The sequence below is a fragment of the Muntiacus reevesi genome, chromosome 18, assembly GCF_963930625.1.
Source record: "Muntiacus reevesi chromosome 18, mMunRee1.1, whole genome shotgun sequence".
Lineage (NCBI taxonomy): Eukaryota > Metazoa > Chordata > Mammalia > Artiodactyla > Cervidae > Muntiacus > Muntiacus reevesi.
In genome coordinates, this window is record NC_089266.1 from 47,175,083 (window position 1) to 47,195,898 (window position 20,816).

The 20,816-nt window shown below is 38.9% G+C and overlaps 1 protein-coding gene across 3 annotated transcripts in view; it reads left to right on the forward strand.

Moving 5' to 3' along the window:
• TAF15 (TATA-box binding protein associated factor 15) overlaps positions 1-14,062 on the forward strand; it is a 29,052-nt gene extending 14,990 nt beyond the window's left edge. For all 3 annotated transcript variants that reach the window (XM_065908796.1, XM_065908797.1, XM_065908798.1), the window contains exons 8-16: positions 5,717-5,751; positions 6,355-6,387; positions 7,691-7,800; positions 8,845-8,974; positions 10,862-10,954; positions 11,562-11,643; positions 11,757-11,845; positions 11,952-12,567; positions 13,897-14,062. In XM_065908796.1, the coding sequence (XP_065764868.1) occupies positions 5,717-5,751; positions 6,355-6,387; positions 7,691-7,800; positions 8,845-8,974; positions 10,862-10,954; positions 11,562-11,643; positions 11,757-11,845; positions 11,952-12,567; positions 13,897-13,936 (1,228 nt within the window). In that variant the 3' untranslated portion in view covers positions 13,937-14,062. The remainder of the gene's footprint in view (positions 1-5,716; positions 5,752-6,354; positions 6,388-7,690; positions 7,801-8,844; positions 8,975-10,861; positions 10,955-11,561; positions 11,644-11,756; positions 11,846-11,951; positions 12,568-13,896) is intronic.
• Positions 14,063-20,816: the final 6,754 nt, after the last annotated feature.

The window sequence follows — 20,816 nt, forward strand, 5'->3', positions numbered from 1 at the left end:
TGAAGGATGGGACATTTCTTAGACTCAGGTTGTTGCTGGACTGCAGGAGGAATTCGAATCAAAGAGATCTGTGAGCTTTCCAGTTACGAAAGAGAAACTTGTGAAGACTATAGGAAATAATGTTTTTCTTGGGAAAAGCACTTGCAGCAAAAAAGATTGAATTTCTAATTGTCATCTGTTAGGTTGGTGCAAATCTAATTGCGGTTTTGAACTGAATTTTAAATCATTATAACTAGGTTCAAACACGTCTTTATTAATCAAAGTAGAAGCCATTACAATCAACCATTTTTGCCAACGACAGATAAGTTTGTTTACTCCTGTAGCATAAAAATCCATGCTTTGGGATTCGATAAAGGCTTGGAAAGCGCTTTCTGCCTTCTGGTTATGGAAGCATTTTCCCTTCAAAAAGTTGTTGAGATGCTTAAAGAAGTGGTAGTAGATTGGCAGGAGGTCAGGAGAATGTGGCAGATAAGGCAAAACTTCTGTTGCCTAATTCATTCAGCTCTTGAAGCATTGATTGTGTGATGTGTGGTCGGGCCTTTTCTGTTGACCAATGCCAGCTGCAGGCATTGCAGTTTTCGGTGCGTCCTGTCAATTTGCTGAGCATCCTTCTCAGATGTAATGGTTTTGCTGGGATTCAGAAAGCTGCAGTGAATCAGGTGGGCAGCAGGCCACCAGATAGTGACCATGGCCTTTTTTTGGTCCAAGTTTGACTTGAGAAGTGCTTTGAAGCTATTTCTCAGTCCATCTACTGAACTGGTTGTCACCAGTTGTCATATAAAATCCACTCTTTGTCCCACGTCACAATTCCATTGAGAAATGGTTTGTTGTTGGCGTCAGAGATGATGACACTTCAAAATGAATTTTTTGATTTGTGGTCAGCTTATGAGGCATCCATTTATCAAGCTTTTTCACCTTTCCAGTTTGCTTCAACTGCCTAGTAACCATAGAATGGTCAACGCTGAGTTCTTCAGCAACTTCTTGTGTGGTTGTAAGAGTATCGGCTTTGATGGTCCTGTCAGTTGGTCGTTGTCAACTTCTGATAGCCAGCCAAGCACTCCTCATCTTCAAGGCTCTCATTTCATCTTGACAACTTCTGCACTAATATGTTTGTTAGCAATTCCTGGGCCAAATGCGTTGTTGATGTCATGAGTTGTCTCTGCTGCTTTACAACACATTTTGAATAAGAAAATTGCCCGAACTTGGCCTTTTGCCCAACATCATTTCCCTAGTTTAAAATAAATGTAAAATAGACAGCAAATAATAAGTCATTAGCAAAACAACATAGTGAGAAATATGCATTAAAATGATGTATAACATAACCACATTTTAGAGTGTATTCCAGTATCAAATGGCAAAGTTCAACAATGCAAAACCACAATTATTTTTGCACCAACCAAATAAAATGCCTCTGACCTTCTAGTGTACTAGAAGCTTAAGGCCATAATTTTTCTCAGTGTTTTTAACTTTATCATTGCAGTGAACGCTTTGCAAAATTACTAAAACTAGATAATCATTTTCCATTATTAGTATGTCATCACATTAAGTAGTTTTTTAGGCTTTAACATCTCAAGTCTCAAAAAATTATCTTGAATTTTGAATGTTCTTAAAAGAGTTTTTGAGTAGCTGTGCATGTGTGCTAGTGATAGTCCAGACAGTGCCGCACAATAGAAATATAATGTGGGTCAACAGTGAGCTACCTGTGTAATTTAAAATTTTCTAGTAGCTACATTAAAAAAAATAAGCAAGTGAAGTTAATTTTAATAATAAATTTTATTTATTCTAATATATCAAAAATATTTTATCATATTATCAGTATAAAAATTGAGGTATTGCATATTTTTTTTCATACTAAGACTTTGAAATCCATTTTGTATTTTACATTTAGAGTACATACATGTCGATTTAGATTCTCCATATTTCAGAAGGTCAGCAGACAGCTACATATGACTAATAAATGCTATATTGGACAGTGCAGCTCTAGAATGATAAGATTCTTGGCCTTCTGAAATGTTGATAAGTACTGAATCCAGAAAGCCTTTTTACCACACCTATATGGAATGGGAGGAAATAGAACATAAATACTGAAACTTCCCTGTGGTCCAGTGGTTAGGACTTCTCCTTCCAATGTAGGGGGTACAAGTTCATCCCTGGTTGTGGAGCAAAGATCCCACATGCCTTGTGGCTGAGAAACCAAAACAAAACAGAAACAATATTGTAACAGTTTCAATAAAGATTTTAAAAATGGTCCACATCGAAAAGATCTTAAAAAAAAAAGAGGAACAAATACAGCTGCTGTTGAGAAATGGGATCTAAATCCACTTGAGTCATTTATGTTTGGAATTAATATTAGTCTGGCATGCTGTAGTCCATGGGGTCACAAAGAGTTGGACACAACTGAGCAACTGAACTGAATTGCATGTTAGTCTTCATATCCAAAAAATTACATTCTGGACTACTGATATGAAAAATCAAACATAGGTTTTTTAAGAACTAATCTTTTTCAACTTTTGGCTAAGTTGCTTTTTCTTTCTGGGTATTGAGTTTTCTGGGAATAAAGATTCCTGTATTGTCCTGTTACTTTTTGCAGGTTTTAGTCCTTGAATATAGATATTTTGGAATTCTAAAAATTAAATTTTGGAAAAAAAATTAAATTTTGGAAATAAGAAACTCTTTCGAAGAACATTTTCTTTCTTGACAAGCACTTGAAGTTAAATCTGATTGTTTTCTCTAAATATGTAATGCTGTAACAGTGAAGAAACCCTCAGTCTACCCTTAAGTAGGCCTCTCGTCATTTTGAACCTGGGACAGCCATTTCTGTAGCTGAGTCAAGGACATACAGTTGATTTTCTTATGCAGGGGACACTCAGTCATAAATTTGAGTATGGTTATATTATATCTCTAGTAAATACCTCTACTTTTTTACTTTAAAACATTCTTCAGAAATTCTTTGTGTGTACAGTTTTGCTTTTTCTGGGAGGAGAAAAAATTTGTTGTGGCAACACCTTGACTCAGATGTTCATGTGCCTTTGTGTCTTATTTTGCTAGCGAGGCCTTAACTTGCTTTATAGAAAAGGGACTTGTAACTTGACTGTAGATTTCAAAGAAAGATTCGTAACCAAAGGCCTGTCTTCTATTAACTGATTTGGTAGTGGTACTACTTGAGGTTTGTTTACTGTATTTAATATAATATGTTTCCTAGTAAGGAACTGTAATTAATTGAACTTTGTTAATAAGGAAAGAAAAGTGTTGAAATACTGGAAATTGAAAGAAAGTCCCACAGAGAAGTATAGATGATCTAGACCAGTGCTTCATTAACTGTAATACACATATGAACTCCTTGGGGATCTTATTAAAATGTAGATACTGATTCAGTGGGTCTGGGTGCACTTGCTTTTCTGAGACACTTCTAGGCTCTGCCTTTGTTGCTGTTCTGTAGACCACCTTTCAGATACTAAGGATGTAGACCAGTGATCCCCAACCTTTTTGGTACCAGGGACTGACTTCATGGAAGGCAGTTTTTCCATGGACTGGGGATTAGGGGGATGGTTTGGGGATGATTGAAGTGCATTACATTTATTGTGTACTTTATTTCTAATCTAATGCTGCTGCTAAGCTGACTGGAGGTACTGGTTCCTGGCCTGGAGGTTGGGGATCCCTGGTGTAGACCCTTATTTTGTGAAAGAGGAAACAGAAGTCAAGGGAGAATTACTGACTGGTTTATATTTTCAAGATTGTTTAGTGATAGTTAAGATAGTTAAGATTATATACCCTGAGTTTCTTAATTGGAAGACTGGTACTCATTTAATAGACTTATTCTGTTTCCATATTTATGGCCAGTGTGTTTGAAGTGTTCAGCTGTTGAATTTTCAAAGTGCTCAGTAATGATGACTTCAGTTAAAATATTATTATATGGAGGAATAGGCAATTATAAACCTATTCAAATATTTATTTTATATCCTTTATATTGAACAGGGATTATGTCCTTTTTCTTTTTTTTTCCTCTTTATTTGTTCAAAGTTGTATTGCTGGCCAGAATAGATATTATAGGAACTAGATGATGTATGAAATTGTGTATTTTCCCCCCACTGCAGCCAGATATAAACAGTTTGGTTCTTGGTTAAGGTGATAGCAAAATAATTCAGTGGTATCTCTTCCAGCACTTAGTTGTGAAAAATTTCTATTTAAAAAATAAAACAACTTTATCCTGGGTGTTTTAATGTCCTGACATAGGAATATGGGCTTTATATTTTCACTAGTTCTTTTCTCATCATTTCTAATGATCATCTTTGAAGAAATCTGAGATACCTTGTTTCTAATAAGATTTTTAGCCGTTTAATCTCAGAACTCTGTTTGGCTTCCTCTCACTAAAGAGTTAAGCAGTGATAAAAAAGGCCATTTAGAAGCATGGGCTGACAGGAGGGCTTGGGTAATGTTCTGAAAGAGAGGTCTTAGATACTCAATAGGAAACTATGTACATGAAAGACCTGAGCTTCACTTTGTCTGCATAGCCTTGAAATAGGCTTATTCTCCTTTTTAGATTTTCTGGGTATCAAGTAAAAATTAATAGCAAATTGAGATGCTTGTGTCTATAACTGTATACCAGTTGCAAGGGAGTTCTTTTTTTTTTTTTTAACATCAAGGTAGTTAGACTTTAAAAATTCTTTCTCATTTAGTCAGAGTGATTTTTCTCAGGATGGCTCAGAAAATCTGTCTCGAGGGCAAGGTTATTATTAAAGGGACATTAGTGTATTGGACTAGTTTCTTGGGTTATAGTAGAAGATGAGTAGTAGTAGAGAATTAGGTATTACCATCTGAAAACTTTTTGATTATTTTTATATCAATATCAGCACATGAAACTTAAGGGGATTACATGGTTCAGTTAAGAGAAATAGGCTTTTAATGTATGAGTATTTAAAGAGTTCCTTGATAAGAGATTTCTTATGTAAAGCTGTGCCCACAAGGGGCATTGACTTATTGGCAGTGGAAATTGCCACTTAAAGTCCTTTCTTGTGGAGTATGTAGCATTCTGTCTCTGACATAGTCTCCTGATTGGTGTGCAGAGCACTGGCTAGCTTGAATTTCAGCAGTTCTGTGATGATATCTAGCATATGGCAGCTTAAAGTTATACTTTCTGCTAGTGCTCATTTTGCTCGGTGTTTGAATGATTTGAATTTTTTAGACTGCTTTCATTCAGTCTCACTTTTGTGTGTATTTGTACCTCGCTTTTTCCCTCATCTCATAAAACCCACTGTTTGATATCACAATAGAGCAGTGTTCGAGCTTTTTCCTCTCCCATTCTGTCAAAATTTTAACCTTGCTTTATATTCTTCTAGTCCTTTTCCTTTTTCTCATATTTAACAAAAATATCCCCTTGGAAGGAATGTTTGCTCTAGTTTAGCATTCTTCCTGTTGTGTCTTCAGTTTAAGTTGATTTGAATCCCTTTGGCTTGGGGTTGGGAAGATTTTAAAGTAAGAGTATATTAGATATGTTCTGTAATGCTCTTGAAAAGGCACCCTTGTGGAAATAGATCCTTGGGAAAACATTTAGGTGAAAACAACATTTTGAAGTCTATGAAATGAAATTTACTGGAAAGTTAGAGGTGCTACTGTTTTCCTGGGCACTCTACTTGAGACAGTTAAGTGTAGATGAGCCCAGGGCTCAGCACATTAGAGACTTAAGGAAGAAATCATTTCTTCAATTTTTCCTCTGCAGTGGTGGTGACCGCGGTGGCTTCAAAAATTTTGGTGGTAAGTGCTGAGTATCCCAAAATGTTTCAGTGGAAATGCTATATAAATCTAAAAGCCACCAATATCCCGCAGACGTAGTCTAAGCCCTTTCTTACTCTGTTGAGGCTGGTGTGTGTTGTGTGCTTAAAAAATTATATACATATTTATCTCAAAATATTAAAAAGACAGAGTTGATCTCAAATAGTCCAATGGGTTTCTACACAGTGAATTTGCATGAGAGTCTGTGGTGACCAATGAATGAGACCGTCACTGGATTTTGTCAATAACGTTTTTTAATAAAGGTAGCTGACATGGTGTTTTTAAATTATTAGGGTTTTCCAATCAGCCTTCACAACCAGAGCTTAACAAAAGTGATATTAGCATAATGCCAAAGTGGCTGGTGCCGTCTGGGACAAGCTTAAGGGAATATTGACATTCATCTTGATTTCTTAAACTTTTAATAAAACTTAATTTATATATTTACTTTGTAAATCTGTGATGGTTACTTACAAGGGTATTGAAAGTATTGACTTTTCACGCCTTGGTTATTATTATTGTTTTAAATGATTTCTAATGAGTCGCCTTAAATAGCTTTCTTTTTCTTTCTCTTTTCTTTTCCCTTAGGTCACAGGGATTATGGACCCAGACCAGATGCTGGTAAGGTTTATAATAGTTTGTGACTTTGCCATTAAGGAAATGTTAGTTTTCCATTTTTTCAAAGGAAGAATATGTGTGTGTGGAGGAGTTAGTACAGGAGGAAGATTTGATTTGATAGTATTGCCAGAACCAGGAAACTTCACTTTTAAAGATGTTCTAGCAAGAAAAATTCAAGGAGTTTGGAAAGTTTGCTAAGGAAAATCACTGTTTGTGCTTTCCCCTGCTCCCTCCTCTTGTTTTTGAGAAGAAACACTTGATTTTGTATTTCTCATTAGTATTATTTATTTAATGACTACAAATCAGGTACAAGAGGATTCATATCATTGGGGAATTAGAATAGCTGTGTTGAAGAAAATATGTTGGATTAATAGTCTGCTTAATGAGCCTAAGAAACCTGAAATCACATATGAGAGAATTGTCTTATTCTGGGCAGAAGTCACTAATTTCTTGTGCCTTTTTATTTTCAAATGAGGTTCATGGCTACCTGGAGCATTTTGAAAGTTACGATTTAGATATTAAAAATTTGAGTTAAAAATTTTAATATATATTGAAATCAGAACTTTTGTTTTTATTAAGATGCTAAAGTACTCTATATGGATGTCAATTTCTGAATTATCCCTTGATGGACTGAATTTTTGTACATCTTTCTTACTTTGTTGTACTAATCCAAAAGTATGTGAGTAAGGTAAGGTGTGTGTCAAGGTGCCTCTAATAATCTCATAAATATTAATATATTCTGCTTAAGATACATAGATTATGTAAGAAGTCCACACTCCAGTATCATTTGTCTCTTATTTATACCCTCTGGTTTATATAAAGCTTATTATAATGAATGGGAAATGGGCAATTCTGCTTGGCTTGCTTGGAAGTCCAGAGTGTCAGATTTGGGGAATTTCTACCAGAGAACCTTAAAAGTATTGATTAGCCAGAAAGAATTGAAGCCCTCCAAAGAAAGGAATTCTACTTTATACTACCTTTCTTCATCTCTTCCTGAGCTTGAGTCCTATATCTGAATTTGAAGAGTAGGATTTATAAGATCTTCCTTAATTGGTCTGTGTATTTGGCAGAGTGTGGACTTGAGCCACTTTTCATGAAGTTTAATTGCAAGAATTGACCTACCAAACAAATACTGTGACCACTTTGCATGTTTATCATAAGAGGTTTCCTATATTGGTCCTTCTTCCTTTTGGTCTTAGAAATAGTTGAATATTGAACAGTAAATTACTGTTCTTGGTTACTAAACAGGATGTAGTTAAACCTAAGCAGTATGTAAAATTAATCATATATATTTTTTTTCTTTTAGATTCAGAATCTGATAATTCAGATAACAACACAATCTTTGTACAAGGACTTGGGGAGGGTGTGTCTACAGATCAAGTGGGGGAGTTCTTTAAACAAATAGGAATCATCAAGGTGAGTAAGAAGTTGGCTTATGTTGAAAATCTCATAGTTATTAACATATTCTGGTTAAGATACATAGATTATGTAAGAATTCTACACTCCAGTATCACTTGTCTCTTAATCACTTGTGCTTACCCATGGCTGTAGGCCTTTGCTAAATTTGCTAAATATGTAAAGATTTTATTCCTTGCTTGTGTTTACCTTTCCGCAGCCTTCCACAGCTTTGGTTTTCAATCTTAGTACTCTAAACATAGTCTCTGCCTACCTCCTAAAACTGTGAGAACCAAATGAAATTGTGTGGCATTTTTATATTCTGAAATACCAACATATGAAAACCCAAGTTATTACTAACAACTTTTTATGTTGGTATATAATGTCTGCTATATACTTGCCTAATATAGTAATGCTTTATTTCATAACTTTATTGTACTTAAGTGTCTTGTACACTGTCTATTTCATGCATATATTTTCATCTTCAACTAGAAAGCGGCATTTAGAGTAGTGTTAGTAGATTGTAGCATTTGCCTGAAATCAGGGTTTTTTGGGTGTTTATGGAATTACTTGAATTATTTTTTTTTTTCTTGGGGAGCAAACATTTCTTAAGATTATTATTAACACATTAAATATGTTAAAAAAATTCACATAGTTTCGAAAAGTAAAAATTCTTGTCTTCCACTCCCTTCTCGGCCAAATCCAGTGTGTATGCCTTAATGGTAATTTATTTGCTTGGTGAGCGTTATTCCTGTTTAGTTTTGTTTTTTTTTTAGATTTACAAGGTAAATGTTTATATGAAGCATTATGTTTATTTTTTTGTGGGTTTGAGGGAATTATATATAGATAAAACAGTATAATTGTATCATTTTTATAGTTTGGTTTTCTCTTAATGTATTTTAGAATTTTCCTTTTCAGAACCTATAGATAACTTCATTTTTATGTTAAGTTGATAGTATTTATAGTATGGATATGTGAATTCCTTTAAAAAAAATAAATTTTTGATTATCTGTGTGGTTCATCACTTTTTCTTAAAATACTAACACCAGCTTTTTTGTTCCTCAGACAAATAAGAAGACTGGAAAACCAATGATAAATCTGTACACAGACAAGGACACAGGAAAGCCAAAAGGGGAGGCAACAGTATCGTTTGATGACCCTCCTTCAGCTAAGGCAGCCATTGACTGGTTTGATGGTATACCTCATTCATGTACTTTCAGTGTGTGGTTTTGATAAATGTTTTCTGGTCTTGAAGTCAAAATATATTCTGGTAGACAATGATTATCTTCATATTTACTTTTTTAGATATTCTATTGAGACTACAGGCCAAAATTCTTACATATCTTTAGAAGTGAGATGAACTGTTTGTCTAAAATATTTCCTAATGTCATACTTTGTGCTTGAGGCCACCCTCATAGAAATGTAAAGTGTTGGCCTGGTTGACTATATTATTTTAAAATTTAGGTTAATTTCTCTTCAAATGCAATGTTAATATGTACTTAGAAGACTTGTACAATAAGACTTTTTCCCCTGAAAATAAGAAAATATGAAAAGTAGAAGAAAGGAGTAAAGCTTCCATAGTCTTCTACATAGAGAAAACTACTGGTGTTTCTTCCAGTTTTTTAAAACGTATTTTTTAAATAGTTTTATCATTCAACTCCAAATGTAGTTTTGTCTCATGCTTTTATTTGCTTTTTTTCCCTTGACGTCTTATCACAGTCATTTCCCCATGTTGTAAACTTATTGTTTTTGCTGTACCTTGTAATGGGGCTTCCCAGGTGGTGCTAGTGGTGAAGAACCCATCTGCCAATACAGGAGAATAACACTGCATGTTCACTGTAGTTTATGAGCTAGGCACAGTTCTAAGAACTTTATGTGCATTAACTCAGACCTTCACAGTAACCCTGTAAGATGTACCCTTTTGTTACCATCTTACAGATGATGAAACTCAGGCACAGAGAAGATAAGTAATTTCCAAGATCACAGAAGTGCAGAGTCAGGGCTCAAACTCAGGCAGTTGTGCTGCACTGTCTCTGAAGAAGTAAATTGTTCCTGATTGATAGGCACTTGGGGTTTCTCCCAGTTCCGAGATTATTGCACCTGTGTCTTCCAATACATAATTGCATTTTAATTTCTTGCACTAAGCAGACCCTGCTTTTGAATGGCCAGATCCATCCTCCCTCACTTTTCTGTTTGTTTCATAGTTTCTGTGAATCGTATAACTATTTAGCTTATAATATGTTAAAACAATGACTGTGTCTTTCCCTCATAGGGCAAATGAGGCTTTTAACAGAGACTCCATAGTTCAGATCTTAATTACCAGGTTTTTGTAGAGCTTTTAAAATATTTATCCGTGGTTTGTTTCCTGTGTCAAAGAGCTTGCTATACCATTTGACGTTGTGGAAGGTTGCCAGTCATAGCAATTAAGAGTTTTGCTGAGAGGGCTAAGACTCCTAGATTTCTAACTATTTTATGAATCCTTGGGCACCTTTTTCTGGTAAGTCTGTTCTCTTGTTTAATACATAAAGTGAAAAGACTAATTTTTATCTCTAAGGCCCTGGGACAGCAGAATATGTGTATATGTATATAAATAATCACAAATGCACACATTATTTTTAAAGATACTACTTCAAACGTACCAAGAGTATATAGTAAAAAAATGCGTTTCCTTTCTACCTTTTCACCTACTGAGAGTTAAGCAACAATAGTCAGTGTATGAATGGGCATATGTGTGCATGTGCATGCATGCACACACATACACACATACTCTCATTCCCTTAAAGAAATGGAAGCATACTACATTCATTGGCTTTTTTCATGTAAAAATGATTAGACACTAGCTTTTTGTGCTCAGTAAGAAATGACTGTCTCCCAGTGATAAATATGTTCTATTCAGTAGATTGTGTCATGTTCTAGTACAGTTACCTTGACTCTTGAATGCTATTGTGTTTGAATTTCTGTGAGAACATGTCAGTTATTTCTCTGAAACTAAAAATTTCCGAGGCAGTTTTGTCTTTTGTTGAGAGGTGGAGATATGGAGTATCATTTCTTCAAAGCTATTTTCTTTGTTTTTTTTTTTTAGGAAAAGAATTCCATGGCAATATCATTAAAGTGTCCTTTGCCACCAGAAGGCCTGAATTCATGAGAGGAGGTGGAAGTGGAGGTGGGCGGCGAGGTAAGATTCTTGTTGTTCACAGGCTTGGGTTTACACAAAGGGTTTAGATTTTCTGTCTTAAAGTGAGATACAGAATAGAAGATTAGGTAAATAAAGTGTCATAACAACTAGGAAAGTGATGGGAAAAGGTTCTAGAAATCACTTTGGAAAGCTATATAATGCAATTTGTTTCATTTGGAAATTAGGAGTCAGTTGTTTAACTGATAGCTAATTTGGTAGTTAATCTGACCCGTTTGTGAGTTCCCTGATACAGTTACTGCCAACTTGTTTATTTCTGTTGTGTCTTAATTTCTTAAATTTGGAATATGTCTTCTCACCTAATCTTTATCACTGAGATTCTCAAACTGAGGAGGGTACTGTAGAAAATGGACTTTGAAGATTTTTAGCGCATTATTTGAACTATAATGTGCATCTTGGGGCTTCTTCCATATTTCCTACGTTGACTGAATAAGTCAAGCCCAAATCAAAGAATCATGGAGTCCTGCCATAAGAGGATAATTTTGGGGGAGCTTCCCAGTTATTGATGAACACTTAGTTCTTTCATCCTATGCTTCTCTGGTTTGTTAATATCTGCTACTGATTCATCCCTCCTCCTTACTTACCCCAGGCCGTGGAGGATACAGAGGCCGTGGAGGCTTTCAGGGGAGAGGTGGAGACCCCAAAAGTGGGGATTGGGTTTGCCCTAATCCGTAAGTATCCCGTTTATTTTGGTGGATGTAGGAGTTGGGATTGGATTTGGAAGGTGCAAGAGGGGGCTCTGAATCCATTGGAAACTTGAGCGTTAGTTTCCCTTCTTTCTCAGGTCCTGTGGAAACATGAACTTTGCTCGAAGGAATTCTTGCAACCAGTGCAATGAGCCCAGACCAGAGGACTCCCGTCCCTCAGGAGGAGGTGGGTCAGCCTTAGCGGCGTCTGCCTGCTTCCCGTCTTCTGACTAGCATTAAGCAGGCTTTCCATGATTCTGCTGGCCTTACTGGTTTTCATTTCTACCTTGCAGATTTCCGGGGAAGAGGCTATGGTGGAGAGAGGGGCTACAGAGGCCGTGGGGGCAGAGGTGGAGACCGAGGCGGCTATGGTGCAGACAGAAGTGGGGGTGGCTATGGTGGAGACAGAAGTGGCAGTGGTGGCTACGGAGGAGACAGAAGTGGGGGTGGCTACGGTGGAGACAGAAGTGGGGGTGGCTATGGTGGGGACCGAGGAGGAGGCTATGGTGGGGACCGAGGAGGCGGCTATGGAGGAGACCGAAGCGGCGGCTATGGAGGAGACCGAAGCGGCGGCTATGGAGGGGACCGAAGCGGCGGCTATGGAGGGGACCGAAGCGGCGGCTATGGAGGAGACCGAAGCGGAGGCTATGGAGGAGACCGAAGCGGAGGCTATGGAGGGGACCGAGGAGGCTATGGTGGAGACCGAGGAGGCTATGGAGGGGACCGAGGAGGCTATGGTGGAGACCGAAGTGGGGGCGGTTATGGAGGAGACCGTGGTAGTAGCGGTGGCTACGGTGGGGACCGAAGTGGAGGCTATGGAGGAGACAGGAGTGGTGGTGGCTATGGAGGAGACCGAGGTGGAGGCTACGGAGGAGACCGAGGTGGCTATGGAGGCAAAATGGGAGGAAGGTAGGTATTAGAATGTGTTTGCTAACGTTTCTACCTCACTGCTCCTAGATTTTAGAGTCTAAGCCCCTTTCATCACGTTTTCTTCTTGTCCAGTTTTTTATAACTTGAATTTCCCATTGTCAACTCTTTCAGTTAGGATGGAGAAGATCCATTTAGTTCCCTACTTAGTAATTTCCAAAATTTATTTTGTTTGGAAATTCTTACTTGTGATCCTTATATTTGAATAATGTATGATAGGTGTGTGCATTCTTTCTTATAGCTAAAGATAATCGAAATTGAGAGATGATTTGAAACTGTGTGTAAATCAGGGATTTTTAATCTAAGTGTGGGGCAAGCATACCTTTTAGAGCGGTGTGCTTTTTCAGTCACATGTGCTACCTTGCAGTTGCTTCTTTGTAGATTGTTAACACCTTTTCCAGATTAAAAATCACTGGTGGTACTGATGGGAGTGTGTGATACATGTGGAAGGTGTAGAGACAAAGAGTTGAGTAACCAGTGATGCAAAATAAAATAACTTCAATTACTGTACTAAGCTTCTCTATGTCAGAAACAGAATAGGGCAGCCAGAATTAGTATAGCATAGAGTTAAGAGCACAGAGTTTGGAGACAGACTATCTTTGAAATCCTGGCTCCACCACTTCTTAGCTGTGTGACTTTAAGCAAGTTACTTAACTCTTTGGAGCATCATATTCTGATCTGTAAAATAGGGCTAATGGCATTTAGCCCTATTTTGTGGAGTTGGATTAGATTATATTACAGCTGGCCATGGTAATCACTGAATAATTGTTACCTATTAGTGTAATTATTATCTACTGAATACTTCTTAGTGTGTGGCAAATCATGAGAAAGTGTCTTTGTATATTGGAGTTCCAGTCCTTCTGTCAACCCCAGAAGTAGATGTACTTTCCATTTTATGGAATAAGAAATGTTAGGTAACTTTTCCAAGATCACATACTAAGTGGCAGATCCAAAATTCTGAGGTGAAGGTGTTTGCTTGCTCATTCCAGTAATCTACTCTCTCTAGAGTGCTGGAATGGCAGGGTCTCCAACCTGAAATACCACAGTGGTTTAGAGTCTTTATTCTAGATGGAAAATTTTTTTAAGAGAATTAGTCATAGCAAAGCTTCTAGGAACTTTGTGTGTCTTAAAGCTGATAAATTAGACATTTAGTAAGCGCCTTCTAGAAGTAGAGAACTATACTAGGCATATCGTCATCCTTATAGAAATTTGTCAAGCAGATGCTAGTCAACAGCATCCTGAAGAAGTGTCTGATGCTCCCTCTTGGTAGAAAATTAGAATTTAGTCTGGCTCTTTATTTTTCATTCCTAGAAACGACTACAGAAATGATCAGCGCAACCGACCATACTGATGACTATTTTGAATGTTCCTTTGTCTCTGACATGATCCATAGAGAAATTGCCAGAGTTTTGCCTGCTGCTTTCCTCGTGGCCTCTTCTTGAGTAGTGAAATTAAGTGACATTTGAATTTTTATTTGGGTGGGAGGGTGGGGACAGTTTTTCTTTTAGAAATGTCAGTTGAAATATCCCCCTTTAGTTTTCAGCCTTTTCCTTCTCAACTCTTGAAGCTAAGTGCGTTGTAAAATATTGCCAAAATGGAAAGTGTTTTGTAATACTGCAATAAAGAATGCTTGTTTTGTGGACTTTTGTACATTAGTGCATTGTTCTGTCACACTTAGGGTGCAACTGCAGCAGACTTGAACCCTAAAGAATTAGGAAATGAATTCTACTTCATGAAATTAAAGTGTTACTTCCAACAATATTTATTGATCTCCTACTCCGTTAAAAATAGTAGTTTCCAAGCATGACTGTGTGCCTGAACCACCCAAGGAGGTTGTGAAAATTCCGGATTCCTAGACCTCACCCCAGGTCTGCTGGATTAGAAATTGGTGGGATGTCGGGAGGTAGAGCTGGGAACCTTATTTTAAGATCACCAGGTGATTTTGATATAGTTAGTTTACAGTTGAGAATCATTTATTTAGGGGAGTGTTCTAGATGCTGGGGATATGGAGGTACAAGAGCTAGGTAGAAGAGTTAGGGTTTGACAAACCAGGGTTAAGATATCAATGTACATAGCATGTCATTTGACATTCTTTAAAATATTTTCCTACCCTTACCAAGGATAAGGCACTGCGTCGATGCTGGACATATTGCTCATCAAGCAAACAGTATATAGTTTGATTAGTGTTCCATTGAGAATAAATGCAAGGTGCTTTGATGGCTGGTTGAAAGGATACTTAACCCAGTCAAGTGCGATGGGGAAGGCTTGATGAGTGTTGAAAGAAGACTAGGAATTGGTTACTTAGAGAGGCTGGGGTGAGGAAATGATGTTCCCAGCAGAAAACTGACATGAACAAATCAAGAGTTAACAGAATGAAGAACAGGCTATTCACTTGAAAGCTGTATGTAGTAGATTGTGATTGGAAGAAGGAATTTAAGAATGGGCATGCAAAAGTTCAGATGGAGAGGTAAATCAGCTCTATAAGGCCCTTGCATTTTGTTTTCCCCTTGCCTCCATATGGAGGCATCATTAAAATATTTTAAGCAGGAGAGTGGCCTGACCTGAGTGGCATCAACTGAAAGATAATTCTGGCTGCCTTGTAGAGAGATTGGACTGGAGACAGAGTGGTACACCAGGTGAGAGATGATACTGGTCTGAGCTCATGTAATGACTGGACAAGGAGATAATAGATTTGAGAAATGAAGGGGGAAGTTTGATAGGATTTGGCTGGATGTCAGAAGTAGTGGGGAGAGGAGTGAGGTTTCTGGCCTGAGCAGTTGGGTAGATGTGCTGCTTGTTAAAATTTTAGGAAACACTGGAAAAGGAAACGAGAGTAAGATGAAGGAAATGAATTCAGTTGTGGCTAAGTAGAATTTTTGACACTTGTGAAACTTTGACATAGGGACATTCAGTAGGCAACTGGGTGTGCAAGTCTGCAACTCCAGTTCAGTGATTCAGTCGTGTCCAGCTCTTTGTGACCCCATGGACTGCAGCACACCAGGCCTCCCTATCCATCACCAACTCCTGGAGCTTGCTCAAACTCATGTCCATAGAGTCAGTGATGCTATCCAACCATCTCATCCTCTGTCGTCCCCTTCTCCTCCTGCCTTCAATCTTTCCCAGCATCAGGGTCTTTTCCAATGGATCAGTTCTCATCAGGTAGCCAAAATAGGTGGCAACTCAAGAGGACAGCAGAAGTCAACATAACGCTCCACTGATTCCTTACTGACTTCTTTCTCCGCAAACTTCCTTTTATCTTTTCCTTCGCTGACTTCATGCTTTTTACACGTTAGAAGTTTCTCAGCTTGTTCTGATCCCCTTTCTTCTATTTATACTCAATTTTATCCTGTGTGAACTCGTTCAGGCTGTGGCTTTAAATATCATGTAATATGGTGATGACTACAAATTTGTGTCTCCAGTTCTGTCTTCCCTTAACTCTGGATTATATCCAGCTGCCCACGTGACCTTTCCACCAAGTTGTGTTGAACATAACTTTTGAAGACTGCTTGGACCAAACAGAACATCTCCAAATCAGTTTCTCTTTCCCTAGTATTGTCTCAGTCTTCACCACCCATCCAGGTTGGATCAGATAAAAAACTTACAACTTATATTTGATTTCTTTTACTCATTCTATACTTGCAAGTCCTTTTAATCCTGCTTCTAAAATACAGGCTTGAAACCATCTTTGTATTCCTAGTTATAATCCTAGTATGAGCTATAGTCTCTGGTAAGTGCAGTTAGCCCATTAATAGGTCCCCTCCCCCTACAGTCTTCCACCTCTAAAAACCATTTTTTATACAGTAGCCAACAGTATTGTATGTCATGTCTCTTTAAAGCCCTTTCAATGACCTCCTATTGTATGTAGGCTATAAATTCCTTACCTTGGTTTAGGGAACCTCCTGTGGTCTGCCCTTTGTTTCTGCAACCTCATAGAACATTTACCCATATTAGCCTTCCTTAACCACAGCAGTCCTAGTTCTTAATGGTTCCAAGTGTGCTTCTGCTTTAGTGTCTGTATATATGGTTTGTCTCAGATTCTCTCGCCTCATGCTTACCTGGCTGACTACTTTTCACCACAATGTTGGGTCCCATTCCACCCTCCTTCCCAGGTCTTTGCTGGCCTTCCTATGTATAATACTTCCTCTTCCAGTCACACTCACATCACCTCTTGTAATGTCATCATAGTACTTAGCACTACGTGAAATCTTTTTGTGGTTAATTTTTCTCCTCCATTAGAATGCAAGCTCCAAGAGAGTAGGGAACCTCTTCTCTTGATCACTGTTCTACCCCAGTACCTAGAACAGTAGCAGACACAGAATAGGTAGGTACTCGATAAAAACTGACTGAATCTATTACAGATTTGAGTCGTCATAAATGGTAATTAAAGGGATGAAAGGGGATATGATAAAGCAAGACAGTAGTGGTTTTTCCATTCTCAGTGAATACTAGAATTAGCTAGGAACTTTTTTACAAGGCGAAAGATGTCTGGACTCCAATCCGAAACAATGGAATCTATGAGGCCTGGCACATTTAAAAATCAAAAGCCCCATTTGATTCTGATGGTTTTAGAGACTGTAGAGAGAGAAGAACCTAGGACGAAACTCTGAGAAATAGCAACATTTAAGAGATAGAAGAAGATATGGAAGAAGACAATGACCAGTGAGGTGTCTGTGGAACCCAAGCCAAGGGTGGATTTCAAGGAGAGAAAAAGGACTGGGGTCAGGTTCTCAAGCTGGCCAAGCTATATAAAGACCAGGGGCTTCCCAGAGAGTGCACTTCGTAAAGAATCTGCCTGCAGTGCAGGAGACCCCAGTAAAGAATCTGCCTGCAATGCTGGAGACCTGGGTTCAGTAAAACCTGGGTTTGATCCTGGGTTGGGAAGATCCCATGGAGAAGGGAAAGGCTCCCCATTCCAGTACTGTGGCCTGGAGAGTTCCATGGACTTATGGCCTGGAGTATATAGTCCATGGGGTTGCAAAGAGCTGGACACGGACTGAGCGACTTTCACTTTCACTATAGGAAGCATTTGTTATATATAGCAACATGGAGCTGTAAATTATCTCTGTACAGGATTTCTCAACCTTGGTGCTACTCACATTTTGGGTTGGATAATTCTTCATTGTGGGGGGCTCCCCTGTACTTGGTAGGATGTTTGGCTGCATCCCTGCCCTCTATAAGACACTGGTAGCAATCTCCAGTTGTGACAACCAGATGTGTCTCTGGACATTACCAAATGACCCTGGCTGGTGGGGGCAGGGGGTGGGGAGGAATTACCCCTTTTGAGAATCTCTGCCTTAGCAAAAGTGGTTTTGGTAGAAAATTGAACCCAAACTGAAGTAGGGTAATACATAATAGAGAAATGGAGACCGGTGATGCGAACAACGATTTAAGAACCTTGATTATGAAGGGTGATTAGAAGTGGGATGAGGTAAGAAGGGGAGGCATGTAGACCAGCGATACAGATTTTTATTTTTAAGATGGGTGGGAATTGATCATGTTTGTGTACTACTTGGAAGGAAGTGGGGATAACTGGTATTTAAATTCCTTGGAGGAATGGCATCCAGAACACTGGAGGATTTTGCCTCAGAAGAGGAAGAGTGCCCCTTGCATGGTAATCGGAGGTAAGAATAAGTGCAGATGCTGATAAAAGTAGTAACAAATGACTAACATTTATTGGGAGCTTACTATGTACCAAGCACTTAATAAGAAATCAGTGTGTGTTAACTCATTTAATTCTCGTAACAATGCTATGAGGCAAAGAGGTATCGGGAAAAATAACTCCCTTTGAATATGAAATCACAGGAGAGGTGAATGGTGTAAATGATTTTGATTGCTACTGGAAGGGGCTTTCAGAAGATACACTGAGGAACAGAGACTGAAAGTTTAAGCAACTTACCCAGTATCACATCTCTAGTTAAGTTACAGAGATCAGATACTAACTTAGAGTGTCTGGCCTTAGTGCCTATGCTCTTAACTACTGTGTATAAGGATTCTTAGAGCTGTCAAGTATTTGGGATAATTTTCATCTGATGTGTTTTTTTTTTTTTCCCTCCCTGCAGAGAAATAATGGTCTACTGAGAGCTGAGGAGGTAATGTGATAGAAAGTTTGAAGAGACTGTAGGAAATGTGACGAGAACAGAGAACGCTTGAAATAAGTTGTAGGAAATAGGAAAATACTGTCACTCAGCACCCATAAAGTTGCCAGAGAGCAATAAGGGCTCAGTAAGATAGGCAAGTATTTTCGGGGAACCAGTCTGCAGGTGTGTGAATTCTCTCCACCATAATCAGCAACCTGGTTATAGGATCAGAGGCAATTTGATTCAGGGTTGGGAGTTTTACTAGTCAGGGAGAGAGATGCTAGTGGAAGTATGAGACTAGTGAGGAGAGTGGTTGATGGATAGGATCGGGGCTGAGTAGAAATTTATACAGTGAGAGGGGGGCTGGCTAACAGAATGTAGGAAAGTCAAGAGCTTAGGGTTATTGATTGATGAGATTCAAAGGACTGGTAGTGGGGTTAAAAAGAGCTAGATAGATGGGAGATTGGGTCAGAAAATATTACAGATGTTCATGAGTATTTTGGAGATGGAGCCATTCCTGGGGGTGACGAGGGCTAAGTGTGGCCACAGAAATAGCTAGCTGGAGTAACTGGAAGGGAAAAGGCTTTGTAGCTGAGCTTAAGGACTGAGGAGCTTAAGGAGGGTTGTCTAGGGATGGTGATAGCAAGACTTAATATTCAGGCAGTGAATGAGAGGAAATAGGGAAGTGGACAGAGGGTGGGAGAGCTAGTTTGAGAGCCAAGACCCTCAGGGAAACAATGACAGGACATTGTGACATTGGAAGGAATGCAGGAGGAACAATATCTGCTGTTTCAAGAGGAGGCCCATTCAAGAGCCAGATGTCAGTTACAACACAGAGATGGGTGAGAAATGTTTGAAGAGGTAGAGAGTATAAATCTGTTTTCCCCTATTAGTGGGAGTATCTAGAGATCCCATTAGAAAGGGAGGAGAGAAAGGAGGGGTCTTACATTTTGGATGGTGTCCAAAATCAGCCCCAGCAGATCCGGACGGCTGAGAAGAGTGGACAGTTCAGGCCTCAGAGAAGTTGCCCCAGCTTGGACTAAGCATGTTTCTAAGAACATTGGGTCTAGGTAGCTCTAGTACTGGGAAGACTGGAATGTGGATGGTCTACCAGATGGTAGACACTGTATGCAGACCTTTGTGCTCAGTGCTGTCTTAAATCTGATGAGGGGTGGTGGAATTAGGATGGAGGGCCTGCTGAGCAGAGACTGGTATTTGGCTGAATAATGAGACCTGCCCCCCCTGCCCCCGGAGAGATCCAGAAGTGTGGAAGAGGAAGGGTTGGAGATCTGTGGGCAGAACTTTGCTGGAGTGGAGAGCCTCAAGTATACAGTTAAGGACTCATTTTGTACCCACAGGCTGTTAAAGTGTAAAAATGTTAGTTGCTCAGTTGTATCCAACTCTTTGTGACCCCATGGACTGTAGCCCACCAGGCTCCTCTGTGCATGGAATTCTCCAGGCAAGAATACTGGAGTGGGTAGCCATTCCTTTCTTCAGGGGATCTTCCTGACCTAGGGATCAAACCCCAGGCTGTTTCATTGCAGGCAGATTCTTTGCCATCTGAGCCACTAGGGAAGCCCACTTTCACTTTTCATTTGAACCCACTGTTAAGGCCCCGGGAAATTTAGGTTAGGATGCTCACTGGTGCAAAACTGCAGAGAGGACAAAAGAAAAAAGGATCATTTTTCCATCTTTGGCCTTTGTACCATGCGCTTAGAGACAGTGTTGCTTATACACCAGAATAGTGACACTATTCCTTTGGTTTTTACTTAAAATTCTGTGAAGCAAAGCATGAATTTATAAGTGGTAGGGCAGGTGGGCAGATAAATCTCAGTGACATACACCACGTTGGATTCAGAATAACTGGACTACTATAGAACCTGGAATGTGGGGCAGTAGAAGGGAACATTTGTTTCACTTTGGCCTTTCCTGCTCAGTGGGAAGAACTTGACCTCTCATTAGACTGCTCAATAAGATGGGAGGGGTAAATGAAGGTCGCAGAGCTTTTAAAATCTCTGGTGGTTACAGGCTCACATGGCAACACTGAAGAGAGGAATAGAGAAAAGAAATCTCCACTTGAGTGCCTTCTATGGAATACCAGGCACCAGTAGGTTTTGTGTTATTCTGGCTTCCCAGGTGGTACTAGCCAGGTGG